The sequence below is a fragment of the Stegodyphus dumicola genome, chromosome 11 (genome assembly GCF_044657685.1).
Source record: "Stegodyphus dumicola isolate Sdum_Otavi_A_Nest chromosome 11, ASM4465768v1".
Lineage (NCBI taxonomy): Eukaryota > Metazoa > Arthropoda > Arachnida > Araneae > Eresidae > Stegodyphus > Stegodyphus dumicola.
This window is the reverse complement of record NC_140778.1, coordinates 120,954,803-120,979,429: the sequence shown is the minus strand read 5'-3', so window position 1 is coordinate 120,979,429 and position 24,627 is coordinate 120,954,803. Positions and strand designations below refer to the sequence as shown.

The window sequence follows — 24,627 nt, the reverse complement described above, 5'->3', positions numbered from 1 at the left end:
TTCTTTAAAAAGTAACATCCCGGATCAATTTTGCAGAGAAGTAATGGCATAATTAAAAGCGTTGCGAAAGACAGCCATCTATAAGAAGTACGAGTATGTGAATAGAATTCTAAATGAAGTATCAATTTTATGTGGACTTTTTTCATCCTTGTCAGTTTTGATGTCATTAATGTTTCACTTGCTTTTCTACTTTCTTGCTGCCTTTTTGCCTCTGTAGCATTTGGAGGTATCGTTTGGCAGTTTAATAACATTTTACTTAAATCTACGGGCAGATTTGTCTATACGCTTTGCATGTGGATCGCCAGATATTTCTTTGTCTACATTGTCTGCTTGTGACTATCTGTCCACTTTATCGTTCTTCGTACTAACTCGAATACAGTAATATTTTGTGTCTAATGGCATGCATTTTAATTATTCTTAGAAGAAATAATAAATTCAAGTATTTAATTTTAAGGATTTAGAGATTATTATAAAATGGGAAACGGTTATGTATGAATTGCCTTTTTTCGAAAATTCATAAACAATATGTAAAATTCAGTTTTATTTCTTTTCGGTTTTATTATTTAAAATAATGTCTGATTCTCACAGGCTTTTGTAATGTTAATTGAAAGAAATTCTAAAACGCATTCATTACATGCAAAAAAATAATGAAAAATAAAATCTACATTGTTTGAAAAACCATTTCTTTAAAACTCATATCTCTTTCTAAATGATCGAGATGTGTCATAAGAAATAGCATGATCTTAAGAGTTTTTATGATGCTTAAAATAAAATGAAAATATTTCCTGTTGGAATGCTTCTCGCATTTCAGGCTTATGCACTCCTTTTAATTAGGACACCTATGTATTTTATAGTTCCAGTGACTTTCATGAATTTCTGTATGCCCGGATCTGTTCCTGTAATTAAAAAATTATACTGTTAATTTCGAAAAAAATTGAAATTTCATACAGTTATTGGCATTAAAAAAGAAACACAACTATAGAAAAGCTTTGAAATGAAATTTTTCATAACGTTTACAGTTTTTGGAGAAAATTCAATTTAAAAGTGGACTTCTGATTTTAGTGAACATTTTGTTAAATGGTTCTCTATATTCTTTTATTATGAGTAAGGGATTGATAAATAATTTGTTGGGTAGGGTAGATTGCATTCTCTAAGAAATGGGTTTAATGGGTCATTTGTAGAGAGCACATGTTGAACATGGCCGCATTTTATATCGCATCTTTTAATGTTGTTTTGTTATTGTAAATTTCTTAACCAGTTAACTGTGGCGCCCTCGTTTAAGAGTGCCAGAACGTTTTGTGTCTCCAGAATCGAGCCACGACGAGTATATTCGTCAGTCACAGAGTAAGTTGCGCTGGTAAGATATTGGATGAAAAAGATGGGTTTATTTTATAAAAATGAAAATTTTATTACTAATATTTACTTATTTGATTAACATAAGCATATATTACATACATATTAAACTAAAAACGCAATACATTAAATTAAATATTATACATATAAAAATAAGAATTTAAATTACTGCTGTGGAGTGATATTCAGCGAAACAGGGACAAACAATATACACAATGGGACTTTGCAAACCGAACACCAGTAACGCGATTCCTTCCTGACCTTGCGTTTGTAGCAATGCGAACACCATCGCGTAGGGTTGTTTTCTTCGATGTTCCGGGTATATAATTCGGAACATGATTCCCGCCTAATCGGCTTATATTAGGTCTAAATGGCCGAGTTTGTGTCAATTTATTTCTTTCAATTGGATACGTCGCAAAAGTGTCTTCAATAAATTTGAGCAAAAAGTTGATACGCGATAATGTACAATTATTTTTTTTTGTATATTAATATGAATGCATTCAGACACATAATGTCTAAGAAATGGAGAGAAATATCTTTTTGTAGCACTTTTTGAGTCGCTTTCTTGCTGGAGTACGCTATGATAATTCCATCGCTCATATCTACTCCACCCATTTTTTTATTATAATCAATCACTAGCTCCGGTTTTTCTTTGTTACCATTTTTCTTTCCTCTGTTTCTGTTACGTTGTCAGTACTTATTAAATAAATCTTCCTCTTATCTTTCATTTCATTATACGCATGGTGAGTATACTCGTCAATACACAAAGTCTCGCCGCTTCTCCACGACGAGTATACTCGTCAATCACAGTTAACTGGTTAAGGGTAGGAATCAGCATTATTAAAAAACTCACTTTTCAAGTGAAATATTATTTCATAATAAATTCATATGTTTAATGTGTTGCGTAAAGTTGCAAAAACTTTCAGGAGCTCAAAATGAACATCACTGCAATGCAAGCAAGTGAAAGCTTCGTAATATTTTTTGGAATGAGTAAACAATTTTTTTTAATTGGAAAGATGCCAATTCCAACATAGGCTACAAGCAAAGTGTCCCATAAATACATACACGTAATGTTACTGCGAGGTGTCCGCGTTCCAAGCTGAACTCTCTGCATACCTCTAAAATAAGTACCCAGTCTCTGCACTAGGTCTACAATATACGAATTTAATGCAACATATCTGGTATAGAGAGTGTTTCAGTAACGTAAACAATAAGTTGGTTATCAGAATGCGATAAACAGTACACTGCAATAATTTTCAGAAAGATACTCGTATACTTCGTAATAAAAACTTTCTCTGTTTTCAGAGGAAGAACGATTGTTTTTAAAATATGAGCTGCTTGAATTGAGGATTCCGTGTACATATTGCTGTTATTTATAGATGTAACAAAGGTAGTTATTTGTTCTTTTTAAGTGCTTTCATGAAAGAAACATTCTAGAATAAACGATAATAGGAATAAACGATTTTGTGAAAGAAACATTCTGGACTAAACGATAATATGTCGGTTTTAAACTTAAGCAAAAAAGCAATCTTCGATTCGATTCGATTTGGAATAAAACCCCTTTTCTGTCCTTTCTTTCCACCCCCTTTTTGCCGTTTAATTTCGATACATGTATACTTGGTGCTTCTTCTAACTCTGTAAAAATGCTTTTGCTCTTGAAGAAGAAGGATCTATGCCTGATGGTTTTTGAAATACTTAAGAGTTTTAATTAGAATGTACATTAATCTAATCATTTTGGGTCTAAATTTAAATTTTGCATTGGCGTGTTTCTCTTCCAATTACGTAATTCAGATAATGAAGTCATTGACTTTATTTACAAACTTATGTCAAATCATTTAACATTTTTAAAACAAAACAAAATTTATATGCATCTAATCATTTTTCTAAGATATCATTTATCTCCTAGAAATATGTCTTTAGAAATCTTTAATCAGTTTCAAAGAAAACATTTTACAATAGAAAAGCTGTACATGCAAATAAATACAATTTAAGTAAGATGAAAAAGGATGAACATTTCATTTTTTTAAATATTATGTTTTCATAACAATTTGAACACATACCACTTTGGATACTGTTCTGTTATCAGAACCGAATTCAGAAATGTATGTATGTATGTATCTATGTAAGTACGAATGTATATGTCTGTATACATATACACATACATACATACACACGTTCACACGTTCATACGTGTGAAGTGAATTATTTGACCCATCAATTGTTCACGGTGAACAATTCAAATGATGAAAGGTGGTCAAATAATGATAAAATGATGAATAATGGGCTTGTAATATTTCCATGTTCATCGAACCATTCGAATTCACATAAGACTGATAGAAAGATGCGAAAAGTGTTCGTAGGCCCTCACATAACGATGGCCGAGTTCTGTGGAAATCGAGCCGCAAAGGAATTAAAAACTAGATATTCATTTAAATTTATCTTGAATTTCGTGGCAACACTAATTCTTTGAGTTATAAAGATGAAATAATTTTTGGGTTTATCGTCTATGAGTTGACGTTTCAAAAAGTGGCTAACGGTACTTAAGACAACAAAGCGTTTAATGATCTGGACAGTTATAGTTCTGATTGAATTAAAATCTAATACTTGGAACCTGTGGGTGTGATTTTTGTTTAATAATAAAACATCATCCCCACACATATTATACAACATCAGAATTATACATCGTCATAACTTACTTCTTTGAATTCTGTGTCAAGGATTGCCTCAAAGAAAAGAAAATGTGTAAAGTTTAAGAATTCATATTCTAAATATTTCGTTTCGAAATTTATTGCTTGTGAAATAATTGAAACTTGATTTTGTTAATTCCATATTTTTTACCTAACAGGGTATCCTTATAACGATTTAAAAAAAAAAAGAAAAAAAAAGCTCATCACAGAATATATGCTAATTCCTTAAGAATATAAGAAAAACGTTATACGTACCTTCTGCATAGTAAACAAGCGATCAAGCAAAGTATCATCAGAATTGTTAAAAGTATACCACCGAAAATTGTCACAATGAAGACGAGAGTCTCCTTTTTTATTTCTATAAGGGAAGAAAGTAAAACATTTATCATATTTCTACATAGCAAAAATATATAACAATTGTTCGAACATTATATATACAAAATGCTGTTATTGAAATTCAAGAACTCCTTGTGTGATAAGAATCATTTTCTTATGTATAACCTGATCATTGATACGAACTTGAATGCAAATATTTTACGATTTTTAATGGCAATGAGAGACAATGTTAAGGTATTATGAATAACTATATTTTTTTTGGGATTATTTTCCCAAGGCAAAACTGAAATTACATCCAGAATCCTGTTCAGATAAATTTGATTTGGTCCATTTATAAGGATTTATTTTATTTTAAAATTAGGACTAAGGTTTATTTTATTTTTAAAAATTTACTATTACTTCTTACTTTCCTCTTCTGGACAGAATTAAATGCGTTAACTTGTTTATGCAAATTGTACTTGCTAACGCCCAAGTATTTAAGTTGTGGCTTTTTGCCAAGAGAGAGAAAGGAAGTGTGCCGCCTTGCCACCGCATTACTCGCGCGTTTTCAATCAGTTGCTGCTTGCCTTTAAGGCCAGAGGTTTAGTCCTCTTGCTATTTAAAATGTATTGTAGTTTCGGCAGTTTGCGTACTAGGTACGTAATCTTTTAAAAAAGCCAGTCATAGTGTTAGGCATTTGAAAACTAATTCAAAGTTAGCTCTTATTAAAAATTTTAGTTAATCGTTTTATATTTTTACGTTAAGACCACAAGTGCTTGGTCTCTGTATCCCGAAGTGTGGGAGCACCTGTAATCTTATAGAGAATAAAGGGTAAAGTCATCCCTTCCTGCTGGTGTTGTCCATTCCCCACATATTTATTTGATAGCTTGAATAAGCTCCCTGTTCCTATTCAGGACACATCATATTTCCTAAGCAAATCAAAAGACATACAAGTCCTGATACACTGAGCTTGTATAGCGAATTTCTCGTATCTACAAACAAATTTCCCCATTGAAAATAATGGAAATCCAGTTAATCCGTTCCGCATTCCCAAAAATTTCAACATAAAAGTAAATTTTTATAATAAATAACACTGGCAAATAATATCACCGTAGTTTACCGTTACGATAGCTTCCCACAAATGAGAGCTTCTGACACCGAATTGCCTTTTAACTGCTTCTCGTTAATCCGTTAATCCACACCAACAACAGCTTCTCTACATCTTCTGGAAGTTTTGGACGGTGCTTGGAAGTAATGGTAACTCCTTTGGCCACACCCAAGCTTCTTAATTTCTCCCTTTTCCTTCAGAATAGTACAGATCGTCAATGTCGGGCGACTGTCAGTCTTCGCCTATTCCGTCACTTTTACAGCAGTTAACCTATGATTTTTTTCTTAAATTTAGCGGCTATGGCTTCCTTCTTTTTCTTTGCAGCACTATTTGAGGCAACAATCTTCTTGGGAGGCATCGTGAAATAATTATTTTCACGTTAAATGTAGAAAACAATTAACTAACAAGCGCACAAATACATAGATCAAAGAACACTGAGTGATCTGACGAGGGAATTCTACGAGTCGTGCCGGATCGGGAAATAGAGCCACGCATACCGACAGTCTGGCTAGTTGCTCGTTATCCGAGTCAATGCTCGTATTTAGAGACGAATGTTTCGTTCATACTTTCATCGTATCTCAAATTTCTCATATATAGAGGTGCTCCTATCTCGGGGTTCCACTGTAAAAACACATCAAATAACACGAAGTTGGAAATACCACGAAGTGTTATTTAACATTCGAGCTGCATTTCTAAGTTTAAACAGCGGCCATATTTATTACTTGAACAAATATCCGAATTAGGGTACTAAATATGGCCAAAGATCCTGGATTCTACAATAGATTTCGCAGCTTCCGTGGGATAAAAGAATCACTTCATGAATCCACATGACTTGAATATGCGAACTCGTACTATTCTCTACTAAATATTGTCAAGAAAATTAGAAGCAATGCTTGAAATATTTAAAAATTTATTTTCACTTTCCTTCAAAAGCAGTATACACTAAAATATTTCAAAATAGAAATATGGACGAGACAACACTTTTTTCCTTCTTCGCTTCGAATCTCGCCATGGAAATGAAAGATGAAGAAACAGCGCTTGTAAAAATGATTGGAAAGTACAAGGTGCACTATTAGTACTTTCCTTGTGGCGCATTGGGTAATTTTACCGCTTGTTAAATTTTTTAAAGCCAAAGATTTTGGTGAACAAAGACACCATCTCAGAATATTTGGATAAATTGAGGAATAAGAGAAAGGGAATCATTTTAAGTTCATCTTGCAGCTACAATTAAGAAAAAAAAGGCAAGGTATAAAGTCATTTGTGTCTGTGCTTCCTTGCATTTTCTCTGCTGCAGAAAATCTATGGCATCTCTTTGTAACTTTACAAAAACTTCATGAAAAATGTATGAAGTGGTTGACGTCCGAAAAAAAAAGTCACGAAGTGCTGACACTGTAAACGATGTCACTATTGGATTGGACTTTTTTGGATGTTGCTATTGGATCATGGACTGGGGGAGGTGAAAACAGTGCGATTAAATACACGGAAAGAAAGGATTTTGCAATCGTTAAAAATATTGTATTAGCAATATTATTGCTAGATATGAAGATATTGTATTAGCAATATTATTGCTAGATATGAAGATATTGTTTTCTATGAGGTGTATGGTGAAGATTTTACTGGTGAATGGAGGGCTGTGAATTTAACATGGACTTGCCTCTAGCAGACATATTTCATAAATTTGATTGAAAATTCTGAATCTGGTAGAGATAATTAGAAATTTAATTAATGTATATTACGATTAATAAAATAAATACAGTACCTTTCAACTATTTAAACTATAACGTCATTTCATATCTCATTATATGTAAATAATTTTTGACTCCTATATAAGCCGATTCAGAAACCTTCAGTAGAAAATATTGCTAAAACTATCACAGACAAATCTTCCTATTGTATATTTCTGGTATTTATCATAAAAACAGAAATATACAATAAGAAGATTACTATAGGAAGTTATAGGTTGTAGGAAGATTACTTTTCATGATGTTTTAGGTATGCTCATTCCTTGGTCAGACTGCAGAAAAGGATTCGAATATAAAATAATGACATTTGCTCTTTCTGCGCTTGCATAATGGGAGTAATTCACATAAATAGCGTAACTTTGGTATGTTTCCTTTACGAAGAACGTAGACGATAAGGTAAGGATATTTTGAATGTTTTTAACAGAATGTTTAAATACATACCAAAATTCGTTTCAACTGGAATGTCACAAAATGTGCCTTTGTAATTGCTCTCACATCTAAAAATTAAAATTTTATATTAGTTATACCAGCAATAAGAAAATAAACTGAGTGTGTTTATAGCAGTTCTAAATGTATTAGAATAAAAACAATTTATTTCTCTTGGAACTAAATAAAAACATTTGAACATTTGGAATTTCTCTTGGAACTAAATAAATTTAAATTACAAACATTTACAGCACTTATTGATGTGTAACAGGTATACGAGACAGTTTTCCTTAGAAAGTTCGTCACGAAAGCATCCCTCCCCTTAAGCAGATAGCCCTCGCGTGCTTTGCTGTAACCAACTAAATTAACAAATCAACCAACATATAAGACTTCTTTAGCATTGTTAAAATGCTACCTTTGCGATTTTTAACGTAAGTGTTCTTTGTAATCAATTAAGCATTTTCAAATTTCATGTTTTAATGATGTTTCATTGATATGAACGTAAACAAACAACTTTATTGCAAGTTACATAAATTATTACTGATCAAAAGTAAAATTAGAATGTAGATAGAAGAATTGCAATCAACTGAGAAGTGTTATTTATAAGCTTTAAAATCTATCTGTCAGGCACATAGTTTTATATTTTGCAAATGCTGCGCAATAAATCTCTTTCTTAACCTTCTGAAGAAACTCTATACAATTTCAGCACTTGTTTATTAGTATTCATGTATTAAGAAAATCTGTAAAGACCATTTTGAATATAATGCTGTCTTGTATATGCAGAAAATAAAACCAAAAAAATTCAGTAACGTAATTTAGATAAGAGTAGCAAGAAATCATTCGTAAGCTTTGCGAGTGTTGTCATCGTCTTGAATTTAAATATGTTTAATCTTAGAAAATTGTGGATTGCTCTTACTGACAAAAACTCATTTCATCAATACTAAGTTTTGCATTGGCTTTAAGTCTGAGGTTCAAGTTTTGTAGAACTTGAACTAAGTAAAATCGTCATCATTGATTTCAAACTGTCTTCGGATAATGTGAACTTTATTCTATTGGGAATTTGCATGTATGTTTGAATAAACCGTTAAGATAATTGAATTCGAAATACTTAACCAGCATCCATGTTTAATATCGTTAAGCTTTGATGTGTTGCCCCAATATTAAACCCAAACAATGAATATCAGAAAGAATCCACAAAGTAATATTCCTCCACTAGCTCAATATATAAAGTAATAATGTACTAACAATGCCTGCTTTTATGCTGGTTTCTCTGTAATATCTGCTGGATGTAATTAAAGGCATGATTAATCATATAACTCTTTTCTTTTATCTATTGTCTAATTACCTGTGATGCTATGCAAACTGGAAAAGCTTAATTTAATTTATTTCAGATATGGTTTTCCCCTCCATAATCGATATTTTTCAATTTACGGCGAATAGGATACGTTTGCATTTGCTTCTTGATGAAGACTGGCAATAATTTGACATACTGTTATCTTTCTGTTGAATTAGTCAGATCTAGAACTCTCTTTTGAAGTCCAAGAATCCAGTAACCGATGACTACCAGAAATCTGGGATCTTGTTTTTTGTTTGCGAGTCCACTTTTTAAAAATGGATAGGTACTTTTGAACAGCCGCTGTGCTGAATACTCGCTGTTCTAAACTTAACATTCACAATTATGCCATTTTGAAAGTCATCAAGAATTTTCATATGCATTTACAGAAGTTTTCCGAAGTCAGTTCTGCTAACATTTTGCCTTTTTCTTCATCAGCAATACAGTCAACAATCTTTTCCTCACGCTCTTTATTGACAGAGAGGTGATGCAGGTATCTTTTTAAGTTTCATTACTTTAATCAAACACTAAGAATGTGAAATCGAAGTTTATGATTTTAGCTCTCATCTTTAATAACTTCAACAACAGTGAGAGTTACATAATGATGAAATATATATTAAAAATTGTCATTTTTGTTTCTAGCTATTTTAAATTATGGACGCATTTTTGTGATTGCTTTGGCAAATGCTGAAGATTGTGACGAGAAAATGATTCTGCCCCCCTTTTTAAAACTATTGACTGAAAAATGGAACTGCATACACGAATACCTATGTAAATCATATTGTGAAGTATAGAAAAGTAACGAAATTATGTTAGTACTGATAATTATAGTAATTAATTACGTACTGGCAGGTAGCTCCTTTCCTTGGGATTCTGACACATTTTCCGTTTTTGCATGGATAATTATCACAAGCATCTGGAAAAAATAGCCAATACCTTTGAAACAGCCAACAGTTGAAAATATGAATAAAAGAGACAACGTAAAACAGAAATAAAAGTGGAAAATAATATAACAGGATTCTAAGTAGACTGTGATTAACACTTACGTATACAAAAATAATTTTAAAATGCACAGTGTTGTCTTTCCTTTTAGAATTAGCGCAACCATTAATTTTATGTAAACTTTCAGAAAAATTAGTAACAGATAAAACGTGTAATCTGCGAATTAACATACCAAAGTGTGGTTTACGTCCAAAGGTAGACGCAGATTTTTTTTGGCATCAAGATATATTTAAGTACACACTTTTGACAATAAATGCAGCCCTACCTTTAATACTACAAAAATACATAAATTTAAAAATGCGAAGTTAAGAACTCATGATGACTTGCTGCTATTTTTAGAAGCTCGCAGATTGTAAATGAGCAAATTCATATAATTACAGATTGTTTTATTTTACTGTTGTAATGTGATAACAACAGCGCCATGTATTGCTGAAATTTTCTACTAAAATGCATCTTATTCCAAAAATAATCTGCTACTGATAAGTATTAAGGTAAAAACCACATTCCTTGTTTTGATTTTAAATGATTTTGGTTTTAAATATGTTAAAAATCCTTGTTGTTAACAATGTTTTCTTGTAATAAAATTGCTCCATGAATCTTCAGATTTATTCTTTCTGCTGAAAATTTGAAAATGTTAAAAAGTGTGATATTGTTTTGTATAAAAGGTGAAATTAAATAAAAGGAGCTAGAAATGCCACTAATACGTTTCTCAAATAATGCATTTTGTTTGTTCCGTAACCACTGCATATGCATACGCATCTAATAGCAATAAATTTGAGTTGCGCACAAAACATGCTACAACCCTGCTAACAGAAGGATATCTGCGCGCCCCATTTGACAACGACAGCCCCCTCCCAGATTGTGTTCCGTATCGTGCTCCTCATCGGAAAGGAGTCTGAAGCTTGCCTCCTGCGGAAACATATCGCAATGAAAGAATTGGTAGTACAACTAAAGTGCTAAAATAGATCTAAAAATTCTAAAATATATGATCGCGTTGTTCTTGCTAAAAAGCATATTTGTAACTAATCCGCTTACTCAAAGTTTCAGCTCTCATTTGTGTAAATGAGTTCATAAAAAATGAAACAACATTTACTTATTACCTGAAAGCTTAGTGGCTGTGATTCTTTAAATACCTCCAAACTTTCTTCAGTAAGCTTACTTATAATGTCATTTGAATGCAATGGAAAGCTTAAAGGGAAAGCGTTAAGCGTTAAGGGAAAGCGTTAATGAAAATGTTTTGAAAGCATTTTTTCTCCCAGCGCTGCGATGTTAGAATGAACTGTTCAGAAATGAGCACTGGACAGATATTTCCAAACTCATATTTGAGGTGGTCAGCAATAATAATGTATTCCATAAAAATATTGTTGCGTGCGTACGGGTTCATAATAGATTGAAAGCACACAGGTCCGATGATAGGTTGACGAAATTTATTTTATCAAAAGAAGCACTTCAGAGTTCTGGAACTTTCCACAGAAATACTCTTACGGGTGTTCATAGTAACACAGAGTGCAATCAGTAGTTGCACTTCAAACTACCAAGAACGTTAAACACAGCTCAAGCAAAACGCATCTAAAGGGCGAAGCTTTCAACACTCCGAAGTTGCTCTAACTAACAACTCATAACAACAACAACTACTGAAAAGCGGATGTTTCCTCCGGCCGTATATATTTTTTCGGCTGTAGAGATATTTCTAGTGTTTTCTGCTTCTCGAAATAGACCGGCAGATATCTTGTTTTGCACTCGCTAAATCTTTCTGCACCAATGGTCGAAAAATCAAGCTTAGGTGTGAAGGAAAGTTATGTAGAAAGGGAGCAATTTCTTATTTCAAAGGAGAATAAAAAGAAACTTCCTACAATTTATTTGAGTTCGAAAGCCCAGGAAGTCTCTCGAAATTTCTGGAAGGCATATGAGGGCAGAATTACGGATACAGCTACACAGAACATCAATTGCATTTGTTCAATTATTATACCTATTACGAAAATACGGGGACAATGTCGCCAAATATTCACCAAGTGTGGCGACTTTTGGCGATTTCTCGCTGACTTTGGCGATAAAGGTCAGTGACCAAAATCGTTGCCAGGTTGGTGATATTTTGCTAAAGTAGCGAGAGTGTCATTTACTCAATTTTAAACAGCCTTGTATATCTATTCTTTCTTTTACGGCAAGCTTCAATCCTTCAGATTTTCATTTTAAATTATACAAAAGAAATAAAAGAGTTTCACCTATAATTTTGCTAAAATTATCCGTAGATGCACAAAATTCATAACATTAGCATTCTATTAAAATGGCTGTTTGATAAGCATGTAGAGTTCTGCTGTACCTAGAAACTCGTGTTGATGTCCTAGAGACAGTACCAGACTGGAAGCTTAATCGCTTAATCTGAAACAAATCATAGAACCTAAAGAAGGTTAAAAATATCTTTAAGTTGTAAATGAACAGAAAGCCATATCTTGTACGACAGATGAACCTTCGCGACTTCCAGGTATTTAAACCTCCGAGATGAACCTCCGCGACTTTCAGGTATTAACATAACAGAACAGAAAGTTAAATTTCTAACGTAGGTAACGTAGTCTGTGACTGCAAAGTAAATAGATTGACCAAACATTAACATTGCGCAAGTAAACGTCCTAAAAATAGAATAAAACTAAGCAAAGCTGTCCATGCTTAGTAACAGTAATACAAGACTACCTGGAACTCTGGTCTAAACTTTGGCCTTTTGCTTAAATACACAACTAATTTGCCTTCTGGTGAGGACTACAAAAAAGAGAATTAATAATAAAGGCTTAAATCATACTAATTGGTTAATTAAAATAAAATACCTTATATACACAGATGCTTTTAAAAATAATATATATATATATACAATGTGTGCTTGTACTGCTTATATTCGAGTAAGTTTATGCCATCTAAAAGGGAAAGAAAGAATACTAAATGTTGTATACCTACCTCTGCACATTCCCAGAACTTGCACAAAGCCCTCTTGACAAGTGCATTTCTTTTGGCCATACGGGTCAAGTGAACAAGTTGAATTTCGTCCACAGTTACATTCTGTAAATACCAAAGCATTATAGATAATAACAAATACCTAAAGGCAGTTCAACTATGACAGATAATAATGTTCATCTTGTGAAGAATGAATAGTATTAAAATCTTACCTCTGCATAAGCCACCAAACTCAGATAAGCCATATCCGCATAAGCACTTTTTACCCTTGGTTCGATCAATTACGCACGTTGAATTGGGTCCACAATAGCAATCTGTTTCAATAACGAAAATATATTCAAATCAGGTCTCAGTAAATAGATCGACATATAATATGTTTTTTCAGCTATAATGGAATTTACACTCAGTACTCGGTATTTGAAGTATTTGGTATGTAGGGAATATCCTGGTGTACGTTACGTACTTGGCGGGATTTTGGAAGATGTCACCAACACCGAAATGACGCGTTTACTGCTCATCCTAATTGTCGTGTTTACTGCTCATCCTAATTGTCGTGTTTACTGCTCATCATAATGTCGCCATGTATATCTGTGCTAGGATTAAACCAAATCTGCTAATAACACTTTTCAGACTCTGATAAAATTAATATTTTATTACTTACAATGGTAAAACCGTAGTGTTCGGCACGGCCTTGGCGCGATTTAAAAAACTGTCGCCAACGCCAACATGACGCGTGTAAACCCATCCGATATATAACTAGTCGCTAAAAAGTCGCCAAATCCCGTATATACAGCATACTAGAATCTGAACCTTACCATATTTTGTTACACTTACATAATATTTATTTGAGTTTACTCATATCGAATATCACATAAAAAAGTCAACCATTGCTTTGGTTTCCACGATGACTTAATGCTGCCATTCCTTTTTAATTTAATTAAAACCTTGATGATAACACATGATTCGATGTGACAGAAGCGACACTGCAGTGCTGTATAAACTAAATAAATTTTAAATTTAGGGCAATCCTTAACATATGTTTTCATTCTTGTTGCCATGCTAATCGTGAGGTAATGTTCAATAAAGCTAAATGTTATTCTGCAGTTGTTTTCCTCGTTTACATATCAAAAACATTCAAATGAAACAACTAATGAAACTAAGGTAACGATTTCCTGTATGCTTTAATATATTACCTAAGCTTGTTTTACAAGGATATTAGTAGATGCATCTCACATTTTTGAATTTCTTTTGAACTACACACGATATGACATAATCACTATTCTAATAATGAAATAAATTTCTTAACTTGCGTTTAGAATTCAATATTTGGCAATACTCAGAATTAAAGGCGATTCAAAATTCTGCATCAAAGAGAGGAGGTACAGTTATTTCTTTACGTCCTTACTCTTTAACCCTTTTTTTTTTTTTCTAAGAAATGCCGTCATAAAGATGATTAGTTTCACTGTTTGAGAAGCTTTGAAGATAAACTGTATTTTCACCAGAATTCAAATCGCAGGCAAAGAAATGCCATAGTTCCTTGTGTTGTCCGCAACTTGAAGGACGACCGCTGAGAGGATGAAATTCAGTTAAACAAATCCACACGGTAACGAAAGATCAACCGTTATATTTTTAATTAGATGCCTTTTAGATGCAGATAAAAGTGAAAAATCAACTGTATTCTTGTTGGATTCAAACTGCGGAAGTTCCACTTGCTAGTTGTATATTTAAACCACTTACATTGCAACAGTACGCTCGGATGAAACCCTTACCTTTATAGTATATAAATAAAAGATAAAGCTGCAATAAACAACTTTATCTATAGTAGTTTTACAGGAATTAAAAATAACTGTAAAATGATAACTATATCTTTGCAATAAATACTTAATAATTTCAATAAACAACTTTATCTATAGTAGTTTTACAGGAATTAAAAATAACTGTAAAATGATAATTATATCTTTGCAATAAATACTTAATATATTTATTCGTGAAAGCCCCAAAATATTTAATGATCTGAAATACGTTTGCTACAGACGTATGCAAATAATCAAATATTTACAAATTAACAATGATACAGAACTTACAGCAGCTACTTAGCTCTTAGCTTCATAAACTGGACAACTTTCTATTGTGTCATCACTCGTTAAACGTTCCGCTTGGAACTTTGCCTGGTGACAGCAAAAGGTACATAAATTTACCGCCACCAACAACGGCATCTGCGACCGAAATGTAACGTCTTCGAAACAGTAAATTATGGGAAATATTATTTGGTATTTCCTGTTTGCCATTTAAGTTCGTATAAAGTTTATCTCGGTAACTGATATTTAATTTGAATAAACTTAATTGACTACTATGTTAGCTGTAACCATAATTCTACTCTTTTTGCTCTCCGGAAATAGCTGGAACTAACTCGCGCGAACGAGCTATAAAAGCTATAAAAGCTGGAGAGAAACATTTCAGCTCAGTTGTTTTAGTGAGCTGTTGTTGTTTACTCAGTTGCTGTAATTTTGATCGGATTAGCTTTCTCTGAGCTTTGGATTGCGTTCTATTTAACGTTTTAGTAGTTTAAAATACAGCTACTGATTATAGTGCGTAATACTGTGATATTGTACAAATATCTTCGAGGAAATATATAGCGTTTTGTTACATTTCTTGTGAGAAGAATGAATTTTATTGACTTTTTATCGGACTTACGAACCCGTACGCACGCAACAATATATTTGTCTCTCAAGAGAAGAAAAGTAAATTATTTATCGTGAATTAAGAATAGGCAGTCATGTTAAAATTTAAGTCAATTTTTGTCTTACGGAAGTCTAACTTTTTGTAATTTTATTGTTTCATAACGAGTATGAAACTTTCCCAGATATAAGAGGGGGAACTAGAAGATCGAATTAAAAGTTTGATTTAATTAAAGAATATAATTATTTTTTAATCTATCAGATGCATTAAGCAACGATCAAAATGAATATCTCCATTCAAATGTGACACGCGCAATTTATAGTGATTACAATGTTTCCTTTATGTCATACGAGGATGTAAATATTATTTTTATATCGTACCTTGATTGAAGGAAAACGAAATAGCCCAAAACGTTCAAAATATTTTAAAAATAGAAACGGAAATAGCATTTCGATTTTGATTCAGAGCGGTTGCAAAAACAAATAAATGAATAATCTCATGCGTTATAGTAAAAACGTAATCAAAATTGTCCCAATGTCAATAGAACATATTTAAAATTCAATTATAAGTTGCCAATTATTTATACCTCGGCATTTTCCTTCATACTCGACGTAACCATCTGTGCAGATACATTGCTTTACTCCATAATAACTAAATGCGCAGTTAGATTTATTTCCACAGTTGCATTCTATAAATAAGAGACTCAAGTAAATTTCTCAAGATTAAGTACAATTTCGAATTTCTCAAGAAAAGAAAATGTCTCATATTTTATACCTTTGCAGGCACCATTGAATTTTGCAAAACCTTCTTTACACGTGCACTGCTGATTTCCATACTTGTCGAATTGGCATTTTGAATTGCGTCCACAGCTGCATTCTGTAAACGAGAAACACATCCAACAGTGTAAAAATTAACCCTTACCATGTGAAAAAAAATATCAGAAGAAAAACGATTTTTAAAATTTTACCTCTGCAGTAGCCTCCGAATTCTGCAAATTCATCTCCGCAAAAACATTTTTTATTTCCATATTTATCAAACATGCATGTCGAATTGCCACCACATTCACATTCTGAAAAATACATAACTATGTAGCTAATATTTCCTAAAGAAAATGCGAATGAAAAGCAGATTTAGAAAAAATTCATTACGCGAATTAACAAAATACTGATATGCAGCTACGAAAAGGTTTTGAAGAATTATTTCAGAACTAAAAGAGGTTGCGATTTAAACACTTACAGAATTCGTTCAATGTTTTTCGACAGTGTTTGAAAGGACTGTTATAATTCACGGATAAATTTAAGAAGACTTCTCTGCTTTTAAATGCATTAGCAATTAATTTAAATTCTGATTCTTCGAGAAGTAAGTAAGTGCAACAGATGCTTTAGCACTTTCAATGATTGGCAACAGACATCTTCAGACGATCAGGCAATATACATCTTTAAGACGATTTGGTACCTAAACTCCATATGGCTAATACTCCGCACAAAGCCTAACTCTAGCGACGTCCAGTATATAAATACAATTGTGACTCTCAGACTCATTAGGATTGATCACCTTCTTCAGAGGTACTTAAAATGGGATTCATTTAAACAGACATCTCATTGTTTTACTGAAATTAACAGACCAAATATCTTACCGTAATGCAAGTACACTTACCTGTATTCTCGAATGGACTACATAGCATTTGTATACGATTTTGTTAAGATGACTTCGCTTTTACAAGAGGGTTATGCATAAATTTACAAAGTACATTTCTTAGTCAATATATAATTGAAATACAAGATTATCTTCGGGTATATAATCACAGAAAACAAATTTTAATTAAGTTGCAGTAATCAAATCAGTGACGGAATTCCAACAGTGATGGATTTCTTTGTCGTCAAGGAATGTAATTAATCTATGACAGTGTTTAAAGTGGATGAGGAATTTATTAGTTAGCAAACAACATAACAAGATATACTTTTAATCGCACATCGAAAGTATTAAATGTATAGCATATCGAATTCGAGATGTTGCAGTTTCATTTTGCTGTCCACGAGAGGGCGCAGCTTTGATTGATATGTAGTGGCAACGATAGAAAAATTTAATGTTCTGCTGTAAGGCAAACAAATTGTAAATACTGTAAAAATATTTCCCTGTGAAAAAATGGCAAAGAATTCCGATTTTCCTGTTTATTTCTTGAAGGAAAGAATGTTCTTAGATGTTGAAGGTAAAATAAGAAAGTTCAACTTAGAAACAAATAAAACACAAAAGATGTGTACCAGTTTTTCTTGGTCCAATAAAATGTGACACTGGGATATTTGCCACTAATTCTGTCATTTTATTCTTGATAAGAATTCTTGTTCCGAATTTGATATTTTTTGTATCCGAGGCATGATTCAATTCAAACAACTGAGAAAATGGATAAATGTGCGGAATATCTTCACGTATTTTTGTTCTTTTGTGTGTTCAACAGCATTTTATTATGCTCTTTGTCAGTTTCTGAATATACCATGTTTATAATCATTAATATGTCCAGAGCATAACGATGAGTAGAGACGTTTGTGTAGATACACCATATCTTACAAAACGACTGTGGAAATTTTAGAACTGTAAAGAAACTGACTTTGCGACTAAAAGACTGCTTTTTATGTGAAACAGCTCATATTTATTTACATTTATATAGTTATTTAATTCAGAAAATCTCTTTTTCGTACTGATCTACGGGAATCAAATAATTGTTATTAACAAGTATAAAGGCAGTTGAAAAGAATTCCGGTTATTAAAATACGAACTAATTTAACTGTCTTTTAAGTTCGACTAGAAATCTTCAAGTTTAACTGGAAATGCATTAAGAATTTTGCTACTTCAAAGAAACAAATATAATTCATAAGGCCATGTGTGAAAAGTATCAAATTCTGATCAATAGAAAATGTTTTAGCTCAACACTTATCTTTGTAGAATTCATTGAAACTTTCAGTGCCATCCTCTAAGGTCATGTTTACCGTATTTGTACACATCTGTAATTTATTTATCAATTGGGTTTTCTTAATGAAAAAAAAACCTCTGAAATATAAAGCTTCTAATTTCCTCATCGTATTCTGATTTGCGTGCTTGTATCTCATATCGTGACACTTTTTAAAAGTCTGGCAAGTGTTTGGTGCTTTCTAGAGATTAACTGAAAATGTTAACTGTACAAAGGGTGTAAAAGATATGATAGGTAACTATCTATACTGATCATTACACTGATTATTCTGATGTATATGAGGAAGATGCTAACTATTATATTAAAAAAAAACAGAATAGATAAATAATTACGAAACTAAATAAATTAGCTCATCACGTAATGAAATTCCTTAAAAGTAATTTTTAGAAATACAGGAAAACCTCCTTAACACGAACTTGCTTAAGGTCAACACTCGGTTAACATGAAAAAACTTTCGGTTCCTGCAGCGATGCATATCATCTTATAGGATATTTCATCGGTTAACGAGAATTTCGGTTAGCGAGAATTATAAACTGTTTTTTGGTCCGTCGCATCAATAGAATTTTATCATTTAACATGAAGTTTTTCCCGTTTTTTGTTGTTGTCTCTCTTCTAAGACTGCGTTCAGAAATTTTCCGTCCCGTTGAGTTGAAAACGTCACAGAATACACTATAGTCTTTGAAACACAGCCAGCATGAGCAACACTGCTCTACAATCGCGATCCTTCCGTCAACGATGAGTTTTGAAGAGTTTGTTATAATAGATGACACTTTGCCGTGTTTGTTCTAGTGGAATATGATGAACAAGCAGATGCGGCTGAGGTGCAAAAAATGTTACCAGAAGAAAATGAGAAGAACAATACTATTCTGTCCAACCACTAGAAAATATTACAAATGTTGGACAATCTAGAACATTTGCTGCAACCTCCAAATTGACTGCTAGTTTTATCGAAATCTTGAATACAGCTGGTCGTGAAGGTGATGATCAGTGAATGTACTTTTTCAAGTTACAGTACAGTAATTAATATAGTACTGTAATTTCTATCATGACATACATAATGTATTGTAATACTTATGTATTTATATACAGTAAATAGCTATTGTGTAGGAAAAAATATTCTAAATATCACATTTGAGTCACCAGTTAACACGAATGTGTTTTTGATTTTTCAATCCCTTGAGATTCGGATTAACGAGGATTTAGTTTATTTACATACCAGTTATCATTGTTTTTAACTACGGAACCACGACGTACAAAATTTATTAATAACGTATTTAAGAAATAGTTTTCTGTTTAACACCAGGCTAAGATGCACTGAAATGAAAGTCTCAGAAAACTACGCAAGAGTTAGAATTTTATCTATGAATGACTTTCGTTTACTGGGTTGAGTATTCTTACTTTCAACAAAATGTACTGTTAATTATACTAAACAATATTCTTCTCTAAATAATTTTAAAATTCTGTAAATCATATTAATATTCAGCATAAATTTTTGGTGAAATGCAACATTCTGCCATTTTGAAGCAACGCCCTTTTTAATTTTAAATTATAATATTTTTCTCACCTCTGCATTTTCCATCAAACGCCACGAAACCCTGTCCGCAGTCACATTGTTTGTCTCCATAATAACCAAATGAACACGCAGAATTCTGTCCACAGTTACATTCTGCAAATAAAAATAACCAACATTACTGGAAAGAAAAATCCTCCAAAGTTAATGCAAAATCAATTAAGCAGCAAAATCTCAGATCAGAATTACTGGATATTTAATAATGGGGCTTTTAAGTTTATTCCTTACCGTGGCATTCTCCTTCAAATTTTGCGAAGCCTGTTTTACAAGCGCAACGCTTGCGTCCATACTTGTCAAAGGCACATATTGAATTCGGTCCACAGATGCATTCTGTACAAGGAACAAGGCATTACGTAAATATATGCTCTAATTATGCTCACAGGAAGATAGTACAAGTAGATATGAGAAGTTTTTGAAATTTTACCTTTACACAATCCCTTAAATTCTACATAATCATCTTGGCAAATGCATTCTTTGTTTCCAAAATTATTGAACACGCAGGATGAATTGCTTCCACAATAACATTCTATAAAATATGATAAAATATCAAAGTAAGGTTTTTATAATAAAATTAATAATATATAACACAAATTAAAACGAATCATGGGAAAATATTAAAAATATCACTTATTCTCCTTTATTTTGTCATATGGCATGTAGAATCATATGCATCAATATGCATATGTATGTTGATGAATTAACGTGAATATTATTTAAAATTAGATTAGTGAAAATTTCCTTTTTTTCTAAACGCAAATTTAGAAGTTCATTAGTTGGGATTTATCACTAAAAATTTATTTAATTCTCTTGAGCCTTTCGATAGCATGCGATAAACAATAGGACACTATACCTTAAATAGTTTGCTCTACTTTCTAAATTTATATTTAGTAGTTACTTCACATATGCACTGAAAGACAACACATTGAAAAAATTAACTGATTAATTAAATGAACATTTTAGTTCACGATTTATATGGAGTTTAAATATGATACAAGGAATTGAATTTGCCAAGACGCCTAGACGGCATAACGGTTAGGGGATCCTACTGCGATACTGAAGGACCCGGGTTCGAATCCTGGAGAAGGCATGGATGTCTATAAATGTATAGTGTCTATGCGGTGTGAAGACAGTATAAATATGCTGGGAGCCGAAAGTCCTCTCGTGAGGTCGGGGGTAGGGAAAGAGGGTTGGGATACCCTCAGACCCGTTCCTCCGGATCGCTTTCCTTCAAAATTGGGGGAGTAGCTGAGTGATGTCGAACTGACACCTGTATGTCAACGCTACTGTCAACGACAGGCGCAATTTTGCTCTTTTCGCCACGATGAATTTTGTGGCTTGTTTTGGTGTTACCGTCAGACAAGTGAGATAAGTCACACACCAACAATAACACAAATTTTTCAAAGCACACCAGTGATATCTGGCTGAAGGGGGAGGAAGCTTTCGATGAGGCTTCGATATTTACATTTGAAGAACATAACAAAATCTCGGTTTAATCCTAGTATCCGGTGCACACGGGATTTGGCTACTTTTGGCGACTTTTATGATGAGCAGTAAAAACGGGACATATACGATGAGTAGTAAACGGATATTCAAAGAATATATATAGTTATACATAGTATATACCATGTATATATGATAGTATATAGTGTATAGTACACTATCACTATATATACATAGACGTTCTTTGGGTAATTTTTGTTGTTGGCGATAATTTTCAAAATCGCGCCAAGGCTGCACCGTATACTAGGATTTTACCAAAATCTCCAATGGAATCAGCATCTTAGCTGGTTATTATGTACTTAAATACGATTTTATGCCATTAGTTAAATTACATTTTTGATAACAAACCTGACTTACGAAAAGCCTCACGTTTTTAATGTAAGTGGCAAGTAAATAATGAAGTATTTCCTAGAAATATCCTCCTATGCTTTTTAATGTGTTAAAAATGACTAGCTTAGACATACTTATTCTTTCCGAGTGAGAGAATTCTTTTTTTGGAGTGATATTTCCTTTGACTGGAATTTCTTTAAGGAGAATATAATAGAGGGCGTGGTAATTTTCTTGGAATGTGTTGTTTAATTCAGACAATACACACGATGGCTATTTACTTAAGATTTACTCCAGTTTTGATTAAGAACAACCCAGGCTGGAATTCGAGCGTACAGTATCTTTTCACCAAAGTCTGGAAGTGCTTTCCTGTCATTATATCGAGAAGACTTTCCGAAATGATGTTATAAACAAAAATATGACTGCTTTCTTCTGAGATTTAAAGCTGGGCTTTCATCCTCTGATATCTATTATATATTTAATAATAGTTTAATTTATCTGTTTTTACAGTATATAAAGCGCCTGATTTACGCTCTGCTGTAATATAAATACATCCTCATTTAAATACCGCTACAACATGTCCACTGCAAAAAAAGGAAGGGACAATTCTGGTGTGGTGTATTTAATTATGGCAAAGCACACTAGGGCTATCTGCCTAAGGGGAGGGATGCCTTTCGTGGAGGACTTTCTAAGGGAAACTGGCACGTATACACGTTACACATGGGGAAAACCACGAAAACGCCCAGGCAGCCAGCCCGTTCGCGGGATTCGAACCTCGGACCGAACTACCAGTGTTCAGCGACTTTACCGCTCGGCCGCTGGTGGGGAGGGACAGTTCTGTATTTTGTCAATCGGCCCAGCAGAACGCGAGCGTTCTACTAGGCCGACCACAAAATTCAAATTGCGTTTTTTCATGTCTCAAAAGCGCGACTTAGGATATATATTAGATTTATATATAGCGTTGTTCTAACATAGGTATTTTGACACAAAATCGGGCTTTTCCTGAGATAACATACCAATTTGTTTTTCAATATTTCGATTCTACGACTCAAATTATGTCTAGATATTGAATTTTGTAAAATTTGGTGCGAAATGTACGGAGAAATTCAAAAATTTATCTTGGCACAATTATTTCAGTTTGCGCCAAGAATAATTCACTTGGCGCACTTCTTAATATACGACAACCAATTTTCCTTTCCTTTCCTTTCCGAAGCGGAAAAAAAGGTACCTCGTTCCTACCTTTTTTCATTGTGTGAGTGGAAAAAAATACTTTTAAATAATTTTAGCAAAATGTCTAAACCACATTCGATGTTTTATCGCTTTCAACAAATATGCCAAATTTCAAAACGCGCCAATATATAATTTCACGTATATCTTCGGAAATTTTAAGTAAAAAAAAACTGTAATTTTTTGTAGGTATGCTTCAAAATACATCTATTGATGGTAAAAATTTCATAAATTGTAATTGAAATTTTTTTTTGAAAAAATTATAAAAATAACAAATTTTAAAAATAAATTATAAAAAACTGGCGAACTTTATTTGGAATGAACCTGAATTTCGAAATGTGAAAGGTAAAATCAAACAAGTTTAATTACAAAAAGAGAGATTAATAAATATATATCAAACTCACTTAATATTGAGGAGCTAAAATTTTGACAGCTAATTTTTTACAAACTACTTTTGCGATTTTTACAAAACTTGGTAGTTTGGCGGAATTTGAGTCTTAGAATTGAAATATAGAAAAAATAATATATGTTTAGACAAAGTCCGATTTTATGTCAAAATACCTATATTAGAACAATACTATATATAAATCTGATACATATCCTAAGTCGTGCTTTCGAGACATGAAAAACGCAAGTTGAATTTCGTCAATCGACCCAGTAGAACGGGAGATATAGAACTGTCTAATTGTTTTGTGAAGAGTACATAAGGCATTATTTATAGATTATTGAAAAGCATTTTTTACAAATATTTTCAAACAACAACGTTTCCTTACGCATCTGTTGATAAACCGAATGTGATGCATAAGTGTATGAATCTTGAGCAGTCTTACATTGCGAAAACAGAAAAATGGTAAAATTCTTGACATGGACCATTTGCTGCCAAACAAGATTTGATATTTTTTTTAGCCTTGAATATGATTACTATTTGATCTTACCTCGGCATATTCCACTGTGCTCTTTGAAGCCGTTACCACACATGCAGAGTTTGTATCCAGACCTATCGAAGGAGCAGGCACCGTTCTCCCCACAAGAGCATTCTACAAACAGATAAATAAGCAAATAAAATCGCAAAATAAAACGCGATTCCAAAGTGACTAAGAGTGTCAAAAAAAAAAAAAATTCATTTAAGTGGAAATGTAAACTCGATGACGATTTTTAGCTACTAACAAATGAATGAATTATAGATCTTAAAAATAAAGGACTAACACGAAATTTCATATATGAAAATGCAACGACAATATCCGTTTCAGTTAAAGAAAAGAAATATGTAATTTTGCCAAACGATGGAAGAAGTAAGCTGAAACAAAGCAAGGAAAATTAAATCAATAAGCAAATTGTTTGAATTTTTTTTTTTTAGAATTCCTTCATTCAGTTTAGACACCAAAGGAAAGGACACAATGAAATGATAGTAACAAGTCTTACTTAAATTTTCATTTAATAAGTTTGTTAC

The 24,627-nt window shown here is 32.6% G+C and overlaps 1 protein-coding gene across 2 annotated transcripts in view; it reads right to left on the bottom strand.

Annotated features, from left to right (window-relative positions):
* Positions 1-526: 526 nt before the first annotated feature.
* Positions 527-24,627, bottom strand: part of LOC118193838 (uncharacterized) — a 147,310-nt gene continuing 123,209 nt past the window's right edge. For both annotated transcript variants that reach the window (XM_085827179.1, XM_085827180.1), the window contains 13 exons: positions 24,113-24,214; positions 20,548-20,649; positions 20,352-20,453; positions 20,118-20,219; positions 16,556-16,657; positions 16,363-16,464; positions 16,175-16,276; positions 13,122-13,223; positions 12,913-13,014; positions 9,811-9,880; positions 7,647-7,702; positions 4,296-4,398; positions 527-896 (listed from right to left, as the gene is read on the bottom strand). In XM_085827179.1, the coding sequence (XP_085683305.1) occupies positions 827-896; positions 4,296-4,398; positions 7,647-7,702; positions 9,811-9,880; positions 12,913-13,014; positions 13,122-13,223; positions 16,175-16,276; positions 16,363-16,464; positions 16,556-16,657; positions 20,118-20,219; positions 20,352-20,453; positions 20,548-20,649; positions 24,113-24,214 (1,217 nt within the window). In that variant the 3' untranslated portion in view covers positions 527-826. The remainder of the gene's footprint in view (positions 897-4,295; positions 4,399-7,646; positions 7,703-9,810; positions 9,881-12,912; positions 13,015-13,121; positions 13,224-16,174; positions 16,277-16,362; positions 16,465-16,555; positions 16,658-20,117; positions 20,220-20,351; positions 20,454-20,547; positions 20,650-24,112; positions 24,215-24,627) is intronic.